The following is a 17,105-nucleotide window of genomic DNA, read 5'->3' as shown; positions in this document are numbered from 1 at the left end:
TAAAATTCTTACATAATGCACCTTTAAAGTACAAAAAATGCCAGCACCAACAAACAGTGCTTAGTTTATATTTTGAATATAAAAAAATAATTAAACAAATCAGTGAGGTTGTTTTGCTCAGTGATGTTCGGTATAACGGGTATATCTTGAAAAAAAAAGCAAAATAAACATATAAGATTATAATAAACAAAATGAATCCTCGTATACAAACTGCTGTTATATAAGGACATTATTTATTTAGACAGCATGAAAACTGACAGATGGCAGCAGGAAGGTGTTAAGGCAGGATTCAGTCTTATACTGCTCCAGGTATCTCCGGACACACGGCTACAACATTAATATGATCTGTTATAAACACATAAATTACCAACATTGATAGAAAAATACTGTTAACCTTACAGACACATTTCACGTATACAGTGTTCTCAGGATTGCAGCGAGGCGGCTGAACACAAACACATAAGAGGAGCTGACGACTTAGATTAAATGGAAAGGACAGTTTTTATCATCTACTGGTTTTAAGCTGGTTAATAACACGGTTCACATACAGTAGTCTGATATACACACAGTACACACATCGTTCATATCCAGCCCCAGTTTATCAGTGATAACAGTCACAGTTACATGATCAATATCTTATATGTGATCAGCAGCAGAGTATTACTGTTTTACTGCACTGTAGATCCCTAAAGTCTACGTTTGTGTTACTCGGTGATGCGGTGATGACATCATCAGGTCTGTCACAAGTATGTGATGTAGTTTTCGGGTATGAGGCCTGTTTTGCCGTTGTATGTCGCCTGAAGCCAACCTGGTTCCACAGATGGGTACACTGCAGACACAAACAACTCAGTCAGCGGTCATATATAAAGTCTCATCCTATAGAATGACTTACAGCTAATTTCAGAGTTTCCTGCTGGTTATGTTACGATACCACAGCTTTACAATGAACTGCACATCCCTGAATAATCAAAATATATGATAACTGCAACTGTCCTGCTATTATTAATATTTTCTTTATATCAATGAGCAACCAAGCATGATTCAGACACACAGAACTTTATAATCCTTTCTAGTCCATATGAGGTAATGAGGTTTGCAAAACATAAAAATCATTTAACAATGAATCACAGGAAATAGGTTAAAATACTACAAAACTATTTGATTAACATATGTGTTTCATTGATTGGAAAGGGGTAGAAAAAAGAAAACAATCTGAATTTAAAGTATTTTAACATTTAAAGAGAAACAGAAAACACTGAAAGTTAAGAAATAAGTTATTATTATGGAATAAATACAGATTATACAAGATGTAGCACTAAAAGAGTTGGTTGCTGAATTTGGGTTAAAATTAAGTGGATTAGACAACAGTTCAGGGACAATTTAGGTGAGATTGTATCACCAAAACATATGCATTACATGGAGAATGATCCTTCAGGTTACATTTAAGAATAAATCAAAACACACTGAATGTGGCACCTAGAACCCAAGTTACACCTGGCAAAAAATATAATCTGGATACATTATGTGAATAAGGAAAAAACATATTTTAGTTGCAGGATGCATTGTGATCTGGATGTGATCGGGGGAAGCCAGACTATATTTAGAGGGGGTTGGACTTGCAATGTGATGGGATCACGATTGAGGGTCTGAGACCAGAGGATGTCTTGAGGAAAACTGTGAATTTTGATTCAGGGCTATAAAAGGTGTGGATACAATCCAGCCAAGCTCACAAAACAGTAACTTTGGTCCATACAGCAGCAACGTTATAGACAAGTTAGCTTACCCTGCCTAACTAATTTGTACATCGAGACACAATCACAATGCTGGGACAATCAAGATAATGAGAAAACATCTCAATAGCAGGTGTAAAAGCAAAGACCCATGGATCAGATGTTACTGTCCCGGTGATGTATCCATATACAGATTATGTGTCATTAAGAGGTCATTCTTACCATTTGAGAACAGCGCCCCCTGTGGAAAACTGAGCTCATGGCTGTGCTCTGCCTCACAGGAGTAAAGAGCTTTTGCCTCCCTGAGAGAAAGAAGAGAAACAATCAGTAAAATGATTTATGGGGTTCATTAAGGAGGATTGTGTCACAGTAAACCTCAAACTGAACTTACTTTCCCGAAGAGCAGATGTCTAATGCTGAGGAGAACACTGAACTCTCACGCTGCGGTAGTCTGACTGATAATCTGTAACACACAAACACAAAATTTACTCTTAATGCATTCCTCGACACAATACAATAATAAGGTTGTTACTGAGAGAGTATGTCAGCATCTTAAAATAGTTAAATGGTTTCCTTCTCCCCCGTATCAAAAATTTAATTGAATACATTTTTAAGTACAAAAGTCGAACCTCTTATTTGTCACAACTCAAAGTTTCAGCAAAACTGAACTAGTTGTATTCCAAGTTTAGTATTTCATTCATGGGTCGGAGGAGAAAACCAGAGCACATGGCACTTTCTTTAGTCCGCCATGTGCTCTTGTTTTCTCCTGGACTAAACTTTCCACATCAATTTTACAGACACTCACACTGATCCAGGCTTCTGGTAACCGTTGCTGGATGCGGTGGCTGCAGAGTGTTTGGTGGTCAGATCGGAGCCACAGCGGATGTGTGAAGTTTTCCGCACGTGGGTTGCCTCATGTGGGTCCAGCGACATGAGACTCTGTACCGATCCATGACAGCTTTTGTAATCTGCGACAGAACAGAAGAAATCAGAACTGGACAAAAAGCCAAGTGACAGATAATTATCCTATAGAGATGTACGCACCCTCAGAGATGTGTAGGGAGGTGAGAGAGGAAGATTCGGAAAGCCGGTAGGGAAACAATGAAGAGGAGGAGGAAGAGGAGGAGGAGGCAGTCCTATACGTTTTTCTGTGCTTCTGAGGAGAGGTAGAGTCCGTCACTCCGGTGTCTGTGACAGTGGAGGAGGTGTTTTTTTGATCCACTGACTGAGTGCTCTTCAGAGAGGAGACAGACGACACTCTCTGAACAGGTCGAGTCTCCCTGAGAGAGGAGGCGCGCTCAACTGAAGAGAGGATGGATGAGGAGGCTATGGAGGGAGATCTTGACTCTTTAACAGATGACAAGGAGGCGGTGGAGTTTCCTTTAGCAGACAGAGTCCTCTCTGAAGAGAGTAAAGAGGACGTGGAGGAGGACACAGAGGAAGTCTGCTGGGCCGGAGTGAGCTGGGAGGAAGTCCAGGAAGAGGAAGGAGTAAGGTTAGGGGAGGCGGCGGTGTCTGTCGGGTGTTTTTGATCATTCCCGTTTGAGGAGTTGTGGGACGGGGAGCAGGAGGAAGCTTCAGGAGGAGACACCTGTGCTGTGGAAGACGAGCTGGGCTCCTCGGCGGGAGAGGACGGAGGAGAGGTCTGAGACAATCCGTTCTTTTCAGACGAGTGTGAGGACAAAGACTCCTGGCTGCCCATTGGAGTTGTGCCGGGGCTGCTACTGAATGTGTCACCTGGAGGGACAAATGGAAGCAAGTCAGATAATAAAGACTGAATGACAATGACAGCATCAAGGTTAGCTTGGTTGAAGCTTTAATAGTCTAGTAGTTCCCTACCTCGGAGGGCGGCCCTTCCAAAGAGTCTCAAGATAAATCTGGAGGGTCGTGAGATTATCTTGTATTGTATGTATTGGATTCCTCTTTTGATTATTCTCTCATCTTTGCCATTTTAAAATAAAATACTGGATATCTTTACCTCTTTGGGCTTCAATAACTAAATGAAACCATGATGGGATATCACTCTTTGGTGGAACTGCTACCAACTCACAGACTTTTTAGGACTACTTGTTGTTTTTTAAAAAATGTATTATCTATATCTGAAAAGTAACGAACTATAGCTGTCAAATAAATGTTGTTGAGTAAAAACATATTCATGGACGGTAAGCTGCATAATGACTCACTGTCATTGTCTGCCAGGCAGAGAGCAGGAGGGTAGAGACGGGCTTTCCTCTTTCCAGACGACAGACAAATGGCCTTGCTCCTCCGAGGAGTCGACCGCGAGGACGGAGCCTGAGGTAGCGGCACTGACAGGTCGGGGGCCTCATTGAAAATCTGGCAAGGACATACAATGTACACGTCTGTTAGCCGTGTGTATGTTTATGTGTGTGTGTGTGGGTGTATGTACTTGTAAGCACACCTTGTGGTGGTTTTCAATGATAATCTCCACCACAATGTTCTGAAACTTGATGTTCATCATGGCAGCCACCGTCTCTTCCTGTGACCTCATCAGCGTGGGGCCGAAGATCATCCCCAGGTTTGACACGGTCATCAGGTTCTGGTCACTGTGAGAGGACACCCTGCACGCACGCGCACACACACACACAAACATAATGAGAGATGCACTTTTAATATCATTTAACAGAGAAATAAGAGACAAGTGTGAAAATAGACTGTAGAATACAACAGAAATGCAAATAGGCAAATAATTTGGAAAAACAATTGCAACCCAAGTTTAATATGTTTTCAATCATACTTGCTGAAACAAATCTTAAAAGTTGTCAATTTGTAGTATTCCGTTTTCCGCTTTGCAATCATTCTATGTCTAGATTTTAATCTTCATCACCTCATAGCATGTTTTAGCCTATTTTTTTTTTTTTTAATTTAATTTGACTTCCTGTCAGACAAATCGGCTGCCAGACCTCTATAATGAAGCCAGCAAGGGTTTTATGTTGTGAGGCTGACGTTCCTGTCAGAAAGTTGTAAACAGGAAGATCTCACTGCAGATACCCCTCTGCAAACCCAGTACTTGCATGAATATAGAAAAATATCCCTGGTTAGAGCATTTTCAAATATGTTTCTAGAAGCAAAATAGACATCCTCAAGGCACAATAAAACCACTTTGTGTGTTAATATGTACATACTTGTGAAGGTGGTTGGTTAAGAGGTCTAGCATTGCTCTGTTTTTTTCTGGTAGTTTGTGTACAAGAGCGTGAATAGCTCTCACTCTATACGTCTGGTCATCATACTCTGTGGAATAAGGAAAGAGTACAGAGGGAGGGATTCAGTGGTGAGAGCATGTGCGTGCGCTTGTATGACACGAGGTAGTAAATAAATTCAGTCCAAACGGTGTCGAAATAACCACAGATTGTGTCTATATCTTACTTGCAGCCCTGATGAATTCTTTATGTAGTCTGTAGGTCAGTAGTGGTTCTGCCAGACACCTGTATGCACATTACAAATCATTAGTTCATAACTCATGAGAAGAGTTATTCAAAAAGACCACTTTGTACTGTTTGTTACCTGAAATAGTTCTTTAAGCCACTGGTGATAGTCTTGTTGTCCCAGATGTCTGCGTCCAGCTGCATATCGGCCGGAGCTGTGGATGCTACAGTAAAATAGATAATAAATGATTTAACTGCACTGATGGATTTTTAAACACAACAGATAGTCAGTGTGCTGGAATAAAACTTCCCAATGCAGAAAAATAACACCATACAGAGGAAAGCAGGGCGTTTCTTACCAAACACACTTGTCATCAACCGCTGCACTTTGGAGTTGACTCCTCCAGTTCTGTACAGTCCCAGGGTAGTGAGGCCTACACAAACATGCAGGCATTTTTTAACAAATGTAACAAATCAACAATTAAATTTATACAAGAATTATTTTTCCCAAATGAGCAATTTAAGGGGGAGGAATACCTCTTGTTTCAACCAGCTCGATACACTTCTTAACAAAGTTGAGGCCAGCTTCGTTGAGAAATGCTGTAAAACAAAAACCCATACCTTTAACTACATTTCTTCTACATGGCAAGACATAATGATAGATTAATTGGCATTAATCATTATACTTACTCTCCTCCTTTTTACTGAGCAAAGACGGCAGAGTGTAAATCTGAACGTAGAAAGAAAAATGTAGTTTTAGTATGATATCTAATAATAATAACATCTAATATACTGTAGGACAACAATATGTGCAGGCTAGCCTTGCTACTCTGTGGTATTTGTTATTTAACAGAGGATATATTCATACAGGTTCTTTTCCATCCATTGCCTCCATCCACAGCCGCCTGTTGGCCTCAGAGAGCGCCTGCAGGGTGATGACGCCATGTCTGCAGAGAAAGAGAGATCATTTTACCTGAGCACAATCCAAAAGAAGCCATATCTCACGTTTGGTAATTAAGATAGTCAAGTGTCATGACTCTCACCTCTCCACCACCTCGATGTCGAAGCAGAAGCGTTTGTCGATTGAATCCCTCTTCCTTCTGACACATGAGCGCAGCCTGAACATCTCAGGTGTGCCATTCACCACGCCGTTCTGGTAACACAGAGATGCGTTTGCAATATGCACTCAACATTGTTTTTTTTTGGCAAGTACTTTTCACAAGTGTTGCTCAATATGTTTAGTTTTGGCCCCTCAACCATACACTTCTTACTTTTCAATTAGCATCAAAATCAACAACAAAATAAAGCCCCTGCTTAAACCTAACCAACCATGTGATAATAATGTTTCTGATTAATACTAAAAAAGAAACAAATGTCTGGCCTGAATTTGAAAATGGTCAGCAGTGATGAAACGCATCAAATATCTACGTGGTTGCTCATCTGTACTACAAGCTCACCTGTCTGCTGGCTGGTCTGGACTCTGTGTTGCTCATGGTGAACATCTTGGAGCTTTTTTGATAAGTACAGTAGTATCTGGTCCACACACTGCCCAGTGGACCTGTAATACATGACACGCATTTTCATGTCTGATAGTGTAAATCTGGCATTTTGATTTTCCTCACAGTATTAGTGAGACAGAGTGTTTTTTTGTGTGTCTCACGTTTCTCCTGTATGTACAGATATCCCTCCATTGTAAAGCAACTGGGGGCTTTGAAGTCTTCCTCTGCAGAGCGGATCCTCTTCATCAGCCTCTCAACCTCAGCACGCGTACTTTCAAAGTTGTTGCGAGCCTTATCAACATATGCAAGCATTAGGAACTACGTTGAAAGGAGGTTCCGATACATATTTATATGAAACATACGACTAACTATAGCTGTCAAACAACATACAACGTGTCTTAATACAGGTAGTTTTTGCAATTAAGATTATCGGAGCCCTCTTTTTGTTTAAGTAACACACACTGATTTTTGTACTAGACTTCAAACTGCGGAGGCAGCTCACATTGTGTGTTTCAACATGCCAGGAGTATCAGGTGTGTGAGGTTTCCAACTGACACTGACTTTGAAATTATTTTCTTAATGGCTTCATAGGCAAGTAGAGCAGTAGAACAAACTATTTATAAGTGACATCAGGTCCAGATTTGGTCCAGAGGTTTACAGTAAATATAAACACTTACATTCTGCAGATTGAACTGAAGCTGCTGCTTGTAGGGTTCAAACTCGCTGGCCAGCTCGTAGCCTTCATGGTAGAATGTAAACAACCCCTGCAGGAAGGCTAATAACTGAAGAGCAGAGGGGGAAAAATGTTGGAAAAATGTCAGCTCGGGGCTTGGGAGTGTAATGAGAGAATTACAAAAGAATGATCATCAGTCATCTGCTCAATCAATCAAAATAGCCTCTATAGGAGAAAAACCCCCGAACTTTGCTGCCCTTGTTTACTTTACAACAAAGGGTTTCCCTCTCTGTCAGGCGGAAGAGATATCCACACAGGAAGTGCTGCTACAGCAACAGGAAGTGGGCTTTACTGATATCTATCATTAAAACAGTTTTATCACCAGCCAAACAGTGTGTGTAATGTGTGTTTTCCAGAACCGGGCATAGCTGTCTTTCCATGATCATGTCTACATGTACACACATGGTCATTACTTGCTTGGCTGGAGTTATGACTTGGTGTTTACATCACTGTTTACAAAACAGACTTGTCCGTCATATTTTCCTGTGGTGAGTTGTTGTGCATTGGTGACTGTGTTTTCCCTGTAAAAGCCCAGCAGCTCAGAAAAATCAAATGACAACTCAAAATGTGTCCCAGCTTTAAAATACACACTTGAATCGGGCTAAAGTTGCATATAAACATGATCACAATGTATGTGTATGAACTCACCGGCTCCACAAATTCAAACTTCTTTCTCTCCTGCACTTCTTGGATCTTGAAGACATACTGCAGCGATGCATCATAAAACACCTGCCTGTCCTTACTCATCTGTGAATCAGCCTGCATCAAAAACAACAACACACACACATACAATACTTTAAGTTACCTCACACATGCGGGAGGAAGCTTGCGTGCATTTTTATTGACCGGACTACCTCATGCAGCTGTGATTCCTTCTTTTTGGAGGAGATGCTGAGGTGTTTCTCCAGGACAGAGTAGTACCTCTCTGTCTCCTTGTCAAACTGCTTCTTTCCCTCCTGAGAAAGATGAGGATGTGGAAACGACGTGAGCGATTAATAAAAGCAAACTGAACTTTTACATCTGCTTATAAAGGTGTTTGAAATTATTTTTTATCACATAACACTACTTGAATATATCTTCATTTCAAACAAATCAAATCAAGTTTTATTGTCACAAGGTATAGTGAAATTCTTAAGTGTCAAGCTCCAGAATTGTTTTTACAAATAAAATAAAGATGAACCTAAATATATACAGAGAAAATAGATAGAAAATAGATTAAAAATGAATTGTGTCTTTTAGGAAAATCAGATATGAAACTGCCCAGCCCTTTACATTTTGTTCACCAGGGCTGATATTTTTTGATACCATTGCCAAAATGAAATTCTTTATGAAAATTTAAATTAAGATATATAAACATATTTTTATACAAACACTTTTTTGTTCATCCCTACTTTGGTGTTCTTTCACCAAAGTAGGGATGCAAATATTTAGCAATTTCTTTAATCGATAGTTGGGTGCCTTAACAATCGTTAATTAATCATTAACATCCCTACACCAAAGTAAGTATGATTTATCCTGTGGGGACCATGAATGTCTGTAGCGAATTTGTTGGCAATCCTTCCAATAATTATCAAAATATTTCAGTCTGGACCAAACTGATGGCTCCAACCGACTCACTCTCTAGAGCCCTGCTGCTATTGTTGCTAATAATAACAAAATGCTACAAATCTACACTGAAGTTGCTGCAACTCTATAAATACCGGCACAGTATCTCTATATTTGATCTCAAGTGACAAAAGTTGAGATGGTTTTTGGGATGAGTTAACCAGCCTTGAGGGACGAAAAAGCTATGAGGAAGTGCAGTGGGACCATTAATAATCTAAATGAAGAGACACTGCCAAAATATTTAGGACAACAGCTATTTTCCAAAGCAGCTGCAGCTCCAACCTTTCTGGCTCAACAACACCAGTGTGAGGATGTTCTGCTCACACACTCCTGCTACATTCTACAGGCTGAGGAGTCGCTTCGTTCAACACCGAGAAGTGAGCTGTGATTTCACTTTCAGGGTTAGTCACAGGTGTGACGACCACTTCTTCTTTTTTTTTACCGACTGCGCGGAACTGCTATTTGTGCTGTTATTTCAGTCATTTCCAGGGTAAAAAAATAGATGAACTGAATTATAAGACTTGAGACAGCTGCTGAAACCAGACACCAGACTCACTTTGTGTTTATACTGCCTCACTGAGTTCAAATGTCTCTCTGTCTGTGACGCGCTCCCTGTCTTCCCTCTCAGCGTCCGTTCCCATGACCTTGTTACTGACACTGGACTGTGATCCATCGTTTATCTGAACAAATTGAATTCTCTGACCACTGACCAAGAGACCGACTGAGACCAGAGCAGAGCAGGACAATGTGTCTGATCACCACCCACAGTGTCAGACAGCTGTAGCTTCAACATCAAGCTTAATGAACTAAACTCTGCTGGCCTGAGCAAAGACTGTGATGTTTTGAATATTACCTGTTATTTTTCTATGTAAAAAGTTAAAGTAAAAGTTAACTGGATTAACTCATTTGTGTTCATAATTTTACTCAGATATACCTTAACAGCTCCAATCTGCTCCTTACGAAACCTCTCGAGCGGTGAGATCAACACGTCATCAGCGTTCTGGATCTGAGAGAGGAAAAAACACAGCAGTCAGCTCAGTGCGTCATAACAGTAAATATCAAGACTGGCAACAAAAACAGCTCAGTCGCTGCTCCATGATGGCTGCTGCTGCCTGTTAAAACAGTTTGATCTGATTATAATATAATAGGTGCTTGTCCTTTATTTTCCTGACAATTATGTCTTAAAGATAGAACATTCTTGATAGTATTGTTTCATTTGGCAGTAGATGTTGACATTAAACACCGAGAAAAAGCTTCTCAAATATGTTGTATAAGAGCAAATTTAAGGCTGAGATTTACTTTATCTATTGGATGTTGATCTCATCTAGTATTCTGCTTAACTGGAAGCCAAGATTATTCATTGATTAGAACAGAGTTGTCGAAGTATGTAAATGTTTGTGCAGGAGGAGAACAAGGTTTAAACTGAAACAGCTGACCTCCAGAATGAAATCTCTCTCACCTTGTGGTTTATTTACTTCTTGTTTATATACCAAAAAAGCTCCAGCTTGAACACATTACAGGACTGTCCAGTTATGCAAATATTGTGGTAATAGTCAGTCAGTTTATGAATTTATGCTTCTTATCCAACATTATGAGGATGATGATCGTTGAACATCATCACAACAGATTGATTTATCAAAATAGTTGCCACTTAATTTTCTTTCGATCTTATGAACAATGACTTGACCAATTGTTGCAGCTGTCATTAGTTCCCATAAGCCAAAATATCGGACAAAATTCTGAGGGGGACATGAATGTGTGTACCAAGTTTCATGACAATCCATTTAATGATGTTGAAATATTTCAGTATGGACCAAAGTGGTGGACCTAACTACCGACCCACAGCCTGACAGACCCACACTGCCTCTCCTCGAGCCCTGCTGCTAGCATGGCTACAAATCTAGATGCAAATACTCAAATAAAAACAGAACATGGGCGAAACAGGAGTTTTTCCAGTATAAGCAGCGACACTACATATTATGTTGGGCTGATGCAAAGCACTTCAATAAGACTGAGGCGTGAGCCAGGACTATTGTAGAATGTGCTCTCTGTGAAGTCACGCTGCTGGAAAACCTCTAAACCTAAATTAATTACAGTACAATTGTGGGAATGTTTTTGCAGCAGACCATACAGCATTATGACAAACTTGTGGTGGAGACTTGAGTCAAGCAGTAGAGAGAGCTACAGCGAGGTTATCAGAGCTCACTTCAGCTCACTACCAAGCAAGTGCCCAAAAAAAGGTCTGCTTTCTTTGTACCCTCCTTTTTTTCCACCATACAACAATGTGCAGGATGAAACAGAACACAAAAAGGCTAAAGGGCATTGCCAGATCACAACAGTAGTTCTTTCAGGTTGAACAGGTACCGGCGGTATTTCCCATTTGCTGGAATTGCCCTTTAACTCAATAATAATGGTATTATTAGAGGTTCAGAACTATGAGCAGTGTTGCAGTGGAAAAGCATACAAAATACACACACACACACACACACACACACACACACACACAGGGAAAAAGAAAGAGAGCGAAAGCAGACAAATACACACACAGGACCCTTTTATGGACTTTCCCAGGCAGTCAGGGCTCTGCTCACGGTCTCACGGGGGAATTGGCAGAATAGGTTCCACATGGTTCCTCTGTAACCAGACCATGCACACAGCCACAAAGGCACACATAGACACACAAATAGACACACACACAGACACACACAGACACACACACACACACACACACAGAGGGCTATGCATAAGGTAACATACTCTGCACATACATTGCACATGCGCAGAGGTTTGCCTACACACAGACTCCAATGACTCCCACACAAAGGCCTCCAGTTGATGGAGGGTCTGACTGTGAGTCAAAGACGCTTTTCCAAATCGCCATGGAGCACTCACTGCCACTGACACTACGTTTTCACAACAAATGTGTGAATCAGGCTTGCGGGAAAACCAGATTAGGACAAGAGCTTGATGACATCAAAGTGATGAATCAAGTCTCTAGACAAAGACTCTAAGTTTCAATCTGAAACCCTGGTGACATCTGTAGAGTCGTGCACATGATGCGCATGTGAAGTGACAACGAAATAGAGGAATAGAGTTGCAACACAACTGGTGGACAACAGACAAAGGAAACTATTGGTTCAGACTTTGGGTAAGAAGTGGCTTTTGGTCTAATGGCGTAATCAGATCAGCAATGTCATTCAGAGAAACATGCCTTAAACAAGGGAATTTTTTCTACATAATTCTTTTTAAGTCTTTGGTTTCTATTCCTGATAGAATAAATATAACTGAATCATAACTGTTTCATTTATGTCAGTTATGCAGAGAAGGAAGGTGTACAAGGACAAAGAAAAGTTTGAAAATGTAAAAAATTGATACAATACATAGAAAAACAACTTTTGTTATTATCCATTCAAAGTAGAGCTCAACTGATACTGGACCTTTGGGGCTGATGCCAAAATCGACATTTGGGAGTAAAGAAATGTCAATATCGATTTGTGTGGTCGAACACTTTTATAGTTTCAACTTTATTGTCCAAAATGACATGAGTGCACTGAAACGATAAACGTCACTAGGAATTGAATAGTAATAAATTACCCTAAGCAACTTTTCTGAGTCATGTTCTATAAAAAATAAAAACTTTTCATATATGCGCATATCAGACAACATATACGCTGATACCGTTACATCTGTGAAAGGCCAATGTTGTTTGATTATATTATATCTAATTCAAAGATGTATAATGCAGAAAAAGATGCTTAGGATCATTTCTATTTATTAAATTCTCAGTGAAGTTTACCGTTTCAGTGCACTGATGTCATTTTAGACAATAAAATGTATTGTTATACTGTAAAATATCCTGCCTCCATTACATATCTTTGTCACAAGCGTTCGATATTTACATTTGAGGGATCATTGCTTAAAACGTGTATATCAGCCGACATATGGATATCGGAATGTTTTACTTCCTAACATCGCTATCGGCGTCTGCCCTAAAAATCCGACATCTGTAAGGCTTTAATCTCAAACACAAACACATACAGCGAACACATTTTCTTACCAGTCGTTTTCTCTCCTCCTCCATGGTGCTCAACAGCTGAGAGAACTCCTTTAAAGACTGAGCTGTAAAAATAAATCACACACCTCTGACATTGAAACACTCATATTTTACACATTCTGCAGTTTCAACTCTCTTAGTTTTCTAGATCATCAGGGACATTTTCATCTCACCAATACTGATTTCATCATCAGTCTCGGCATCTCCGATACATTCAAACTGGAACTCCTGTAGAGACTGAGAGAACCGCTGAACAGCAAGAGAAAGACCTGAGGAAACAGAGAGAAGTTCATTTAAAGCAGGTACAATAATTAAATTATTATTAGCTCTTTATAATAGAATTTCAGTTTTGTCACAAGATGCACAAGAATGATCTTGGCATGAGTTTGCATTCTGCCTGTTATTGGTCCAACACAATAAAAATCATCCATTCCCCTACAAGCTACAAGCATATTTTATTCTCTCCTGTAATAAACTATTAATGTATTTTCCAATGAGACTGGCATATCATCCACTGCCATCTGCTGCCATCATCCACTTTGGTGTCAAAGTCTGATGTAAACAAACCGCCACACCCTGCAACAAACTCTACTTTACAGCCCTAGCCTCAGACGACTGTGTTTACATGTCCAAACAACGCACCAATAACAGAGTTTAATACCACCTTTGAGTCTCGAGGGTTGCATGAACACTTGAGCACTTACATGACTGCATTGTCTCACTCACACACCCATAGCACTGCTCTGCATCACAGGCATTGTAAGGGATTACTTTAATCTCAACACTTACACATGGAGAGTAAAACCATTAAAATGTCCTTTAGTAGCAGTTTATACCAGCATTACTGCATGGAGATCAGCAAAAGGAAATGCGAGGTTCAATAAGGATGAAGACACGATTGCAATTTGGCATACATGTTCCACAAAGGTTCTGAGAGAAGGAAAAAGTTTAGTTTTAACACAACTAATTAGAGATATGGAATATCTCTAATTAGATCCATCTTTACTCACTACATCTAAGCCTTACTTAACCTCAGGTGTGAATACACTACAGGTTATACACTTCTTATTAAACATAAACATGTGAAATTATCGGTTAACTTATTGGTATCAGCCAGGAGAAGCAGGTAATTGTTGGTTATCTGTATCAGCTGAAAAAAAAATACATATTGTGCATCCTTAATTGAGCCCTTAATTCTCAACTTTTTAAAATGTGCATTGAATTGTGTTCAAATGTCTTTTGTGCATTTATCTACATTCTGCACTCTGTATGTTTCTGTTGCGTGATGTCAATGCACACAGTTTGTGGTCAGATGCTGACAAAATTTTAATGTTTCTCACTTATGACATTCAGTCTTATTGAAAATGCTGTTCGCTACGTTAAAAAGATTGATGTGAGATGAACACACTGAAAACTAGAGTTTTAAAAGGCTTTCTCTTGAAAAGAGACTTTCCTGTTAGTAAAGGTTGTAAATGTTAGCATATCACAAATAGCAATGGCATTGTATGATGGTAATATCATATTGTGGTGGTTCTGGAGGCTGACACGCCAGTGTCCTGTAAGCAGTTCTGTAAACCTGGTATTGTAAACAATGCAGTGATCATGTCGTGTGGTCACAGAGCAGTCAAACACACTCAGCATCTGATGTGTGTAAGGCAGGCTGTAGCAGGATTCACACCAGTGACCTCAACCAGCAGGTGAGTCAACCGCAGGCAGCCACTAAGGGTAGATGTATCTGCAGTAATAAATTACAGTAATTAAAATAAACTCCAACCAACTGGGAGGTACCTGCTTTTAGAAAATCTTGATCAGCTGATAATATATGAATATGACAGCCACCATCAGACCATGTTAAACATACAACTTTCTAGTTAACGCACTAATTTATGATAGATTACCTGTCAACCAAATGTTTGTTTATTGTGTGCCTGTTTTACCTTTTACGTTTTATGAGGGTACAAAACAAACTCTTCCTTCATGGTCACTTATTAAATGTCAGTCTCCATTGTAATGTATAGTCATTACACTGCCGTGCACCTTTAATGTCCAGACCTTACTATCTATTAGTTCAACTCTATTCATGGTTGATTTAGTGTGTTAAGAGGAGGATGTGGGACAAGGCTACACAGTGTGACTGTTTTGGTGACACATGCACCCAAAAATCTGTCAAGTACGACAAAACATTTTCATTGGTCACACTGGTGCGCCTGATATCCAGCAGGTCAAATTAAAAAATGTAATATATATATTTTTTTTTTTAAAAACCTACTGGGTGTATAAACAATTGCCTTTAAACAAACATTAGCCTATAAACATATTTTCTTTAGATTATTTTGTAAACTTTTATATCTTTTAAGGGTTTTCATAAAATCCCAACGACATTTGGCTTTGATTTCTTTATTTATTTGAGTTTGCCAAGCACTTTAAATCACTTTGTAACTTTATTCTTTAAACAATTGCTGTATCGCACTTTCTTCTTGTGTGTGCTGTGATTTAAATGAAGAAAAACATTTATCTGCACATTTATTGCTGTTAACAATCATTTACACAATATGTTAAGAAATTAGATTAAAATGCATAAATGGGTGCACCTAAATTATGTGTTAGGGTGCCTACATGTAAAAGTTAGGCACACCAGTGTAGAAGGTTAGTCTGGAGCCCTGTGGATGGTGGGGTCAAAGACAGGCACTCAAAATCAGCTAGTAAAGCCCAACCTCTCTATGGAGCTTATCATGTCAGGTGACAATCGGGCTGAAATGATTGCATGTCACTTCTGTCTGTGTCACATAATTGTAAATGGACTATCTTTGGGTTTTATGGCATCCGTCAGACAAAACAAGCAATCTGAGTGACCTTGGTGAATCTTTTTAGACGTAATGCCTCATAAAAATAACCTACAGATTAATTCATAATGACAACCACTGTTACTTGCAACCCTGGTGGATACAGTGCATGTTAAAAACTGCATCTCCCAACTGCAAAACAGAATACAAAACCAGACAAAGACATGTAACATCTAACCTATGAAGATGAGTGAATTATCTACCCTTGTATCATGGTATGTACACAATATCCTTTACACAACACTGTAACTACCTACCTAACTGTGCTGCTCATATCATCCAAACACAATCCAATGTAATAAGCTATTAATGTAGTCTAAACACTGGCTCTGTGTGAACTGATGGCCATGGGCTGCCCTCTTTTATCAGGCAGCAGACCGTGCAACAAGCTGAGTAGCTTACTGCAACACGCACTTTCACCCCCCCAAAACAAGTTACTGATGAGCGTGTACTTACTTCTGAGTGCAGATACGAGCATGTTTCCATCTTTGATGAGGTCTTTTATAAACCTGTTGGTGCGCTCCAGCTCTATCTCATGGCACTGCAGTCGCTCTCTGAACTCCGGACTGTCCAGGAAAGAATCACTAAACTCCAGCGTCGGCAGACCCATCGATAAATGAACGCACACAGCTAATTATTAGATAACCAAAGTAAGAGTCGTTATCGCTCCAAAACAGTGAAATTCAAGAGAGAAAAGAGTGTTTCAATGTCCTCGGAGAAAGTTGCTCAGAAGTTTCTCCCAGCTCCCCTTTTTTCATGCCTTTCTCTCACTTTTTTCCCTCAGAACTTCCGGACACTGGAGCACAGCAGAGTTTCTGACACAGAGAGTTTAGCTAAGCTACACGACGAGCTGTACGCTGCTTCTCTCACCTTTTTTAAACTATTTATTCAACTACAACGTCGCCCTGACCTCTTAGCGGCTTTGTACTTGTTTAAGAAAACACTACCAGTCGCGAAAACACATCCGAAGAGCTCAATGTTGGACGTGTAAAAGTTGTCGGCGGAGGCTGTGTTGCTAACTCCGTCTACATACTGCTCTGAATGAAGGCTTGTTACTATGGGAACGAGAGACTCCTGCTGGCGCGTGCTGAAATCAGTGCAAAGTTAGCCAAAAATGTGTGTGGAGCTCTTGAAATGTCTTCAGGTGGCACTGTCAGTAAGAGCTGATGGTGAAGGTACTGAGGCGAATGAAGTTGAGGCACCGGAGAGGTTGAAGTGGCAGCACTGATAGAAGCCTGAATGGCAGCTTTTCAGTCTA

At 40.0% G+C, this 17,105-nt stretch overlaps 1 protein-coding gene across 1 annotated transcript; it reads right to left on the bottom strand.

The window, feature by feature from the left end:
• Window positions 1-214: 214 nt before the first annotated feature.
• LOC141006966 (rho GTPase-activating protein 42-like) lies at window positions 215-16,838 on the bottom strand. The gene is made up of 24 exons (XM_073479282.1): window positions 16,304-16,838; window positions 13,178-13,273; window positions 13,008-13,069; window positions 9,885-9,956; window positions 8,200-8,301; window positions 7,994-8,104; window positions 7,290-7,394; window positions 6,774-6,903; window positions 6,571-6,671; window positions 6,157-6,266; window positions 5,982-6,060; window positions 5,804-5,843; window positions 5,651-5,713; window positions 5,473-5,547; window positions 5,253-5,337; window positions 5,115-5,173; window positions 4,874-4,979; window positions 4,150-4,309; window positions 3,914-4,064; window positions 2,775-3,467; window positions 2,536-2,698; window positions 2,122-2,193; window positions 1,953-2,032; window positions 215-829 (listed from the first exon to the last, which is right to left on the bottom strand). The coding sequence occupies exons 1-24, from the start codon at window positions 16,455-16,457 to the stop codon at window positions 741-743; spliced, it is 2,958 nt and encodes a 985-aa protein (XP_073335383.1). The 5' UTR covers window positions 16,458-16,838; the 3' UTR covers window positions 215-740.
• Window positions 16,839-17,105: the final 267 nt, after the last annotated feature.

Source organism: Pagrus major, chromosome 13 (assembly GCF_040436345.1).
Source record: "Pagrus major chromosome 13, Pma_NU_1.0".
NCBI lineage: Eukaryota > Metazoa > Chordata > Actinopteri > Spariformes > Sparidae > Pagrus > Pagrus major.
Note: the sequence above shows the minus strand (reverse complement) of the source record. Positions and strands in the feature narration are given on the sequence as shown.

Excerpts from the sequence above, each read along its gene's own strand:
- LOC141006966 (XM_073479282.1), bottom strand. The coding sequence starts at position 16,457 with ATGGGTCTGCCGACGCTGGAGTTTAGTGATTCTTTCCTGGACAGTCCG. Across the intron at positions 8,105-8,199 it reads AGGAATCACAGCTGCATGAG|GCTGATTCACAGATGAGTAA; the intron begins GTAGTCCGGTCA and ends TTTTTGATGCAG. Across the intron at positions 6,672-6,773 it reads TCTGTACATACAGGAGAAAC|GTCCACTGGGCAGTGTGTGG; the intron begins GTGAGACACACA and ends CATGTATTACAG.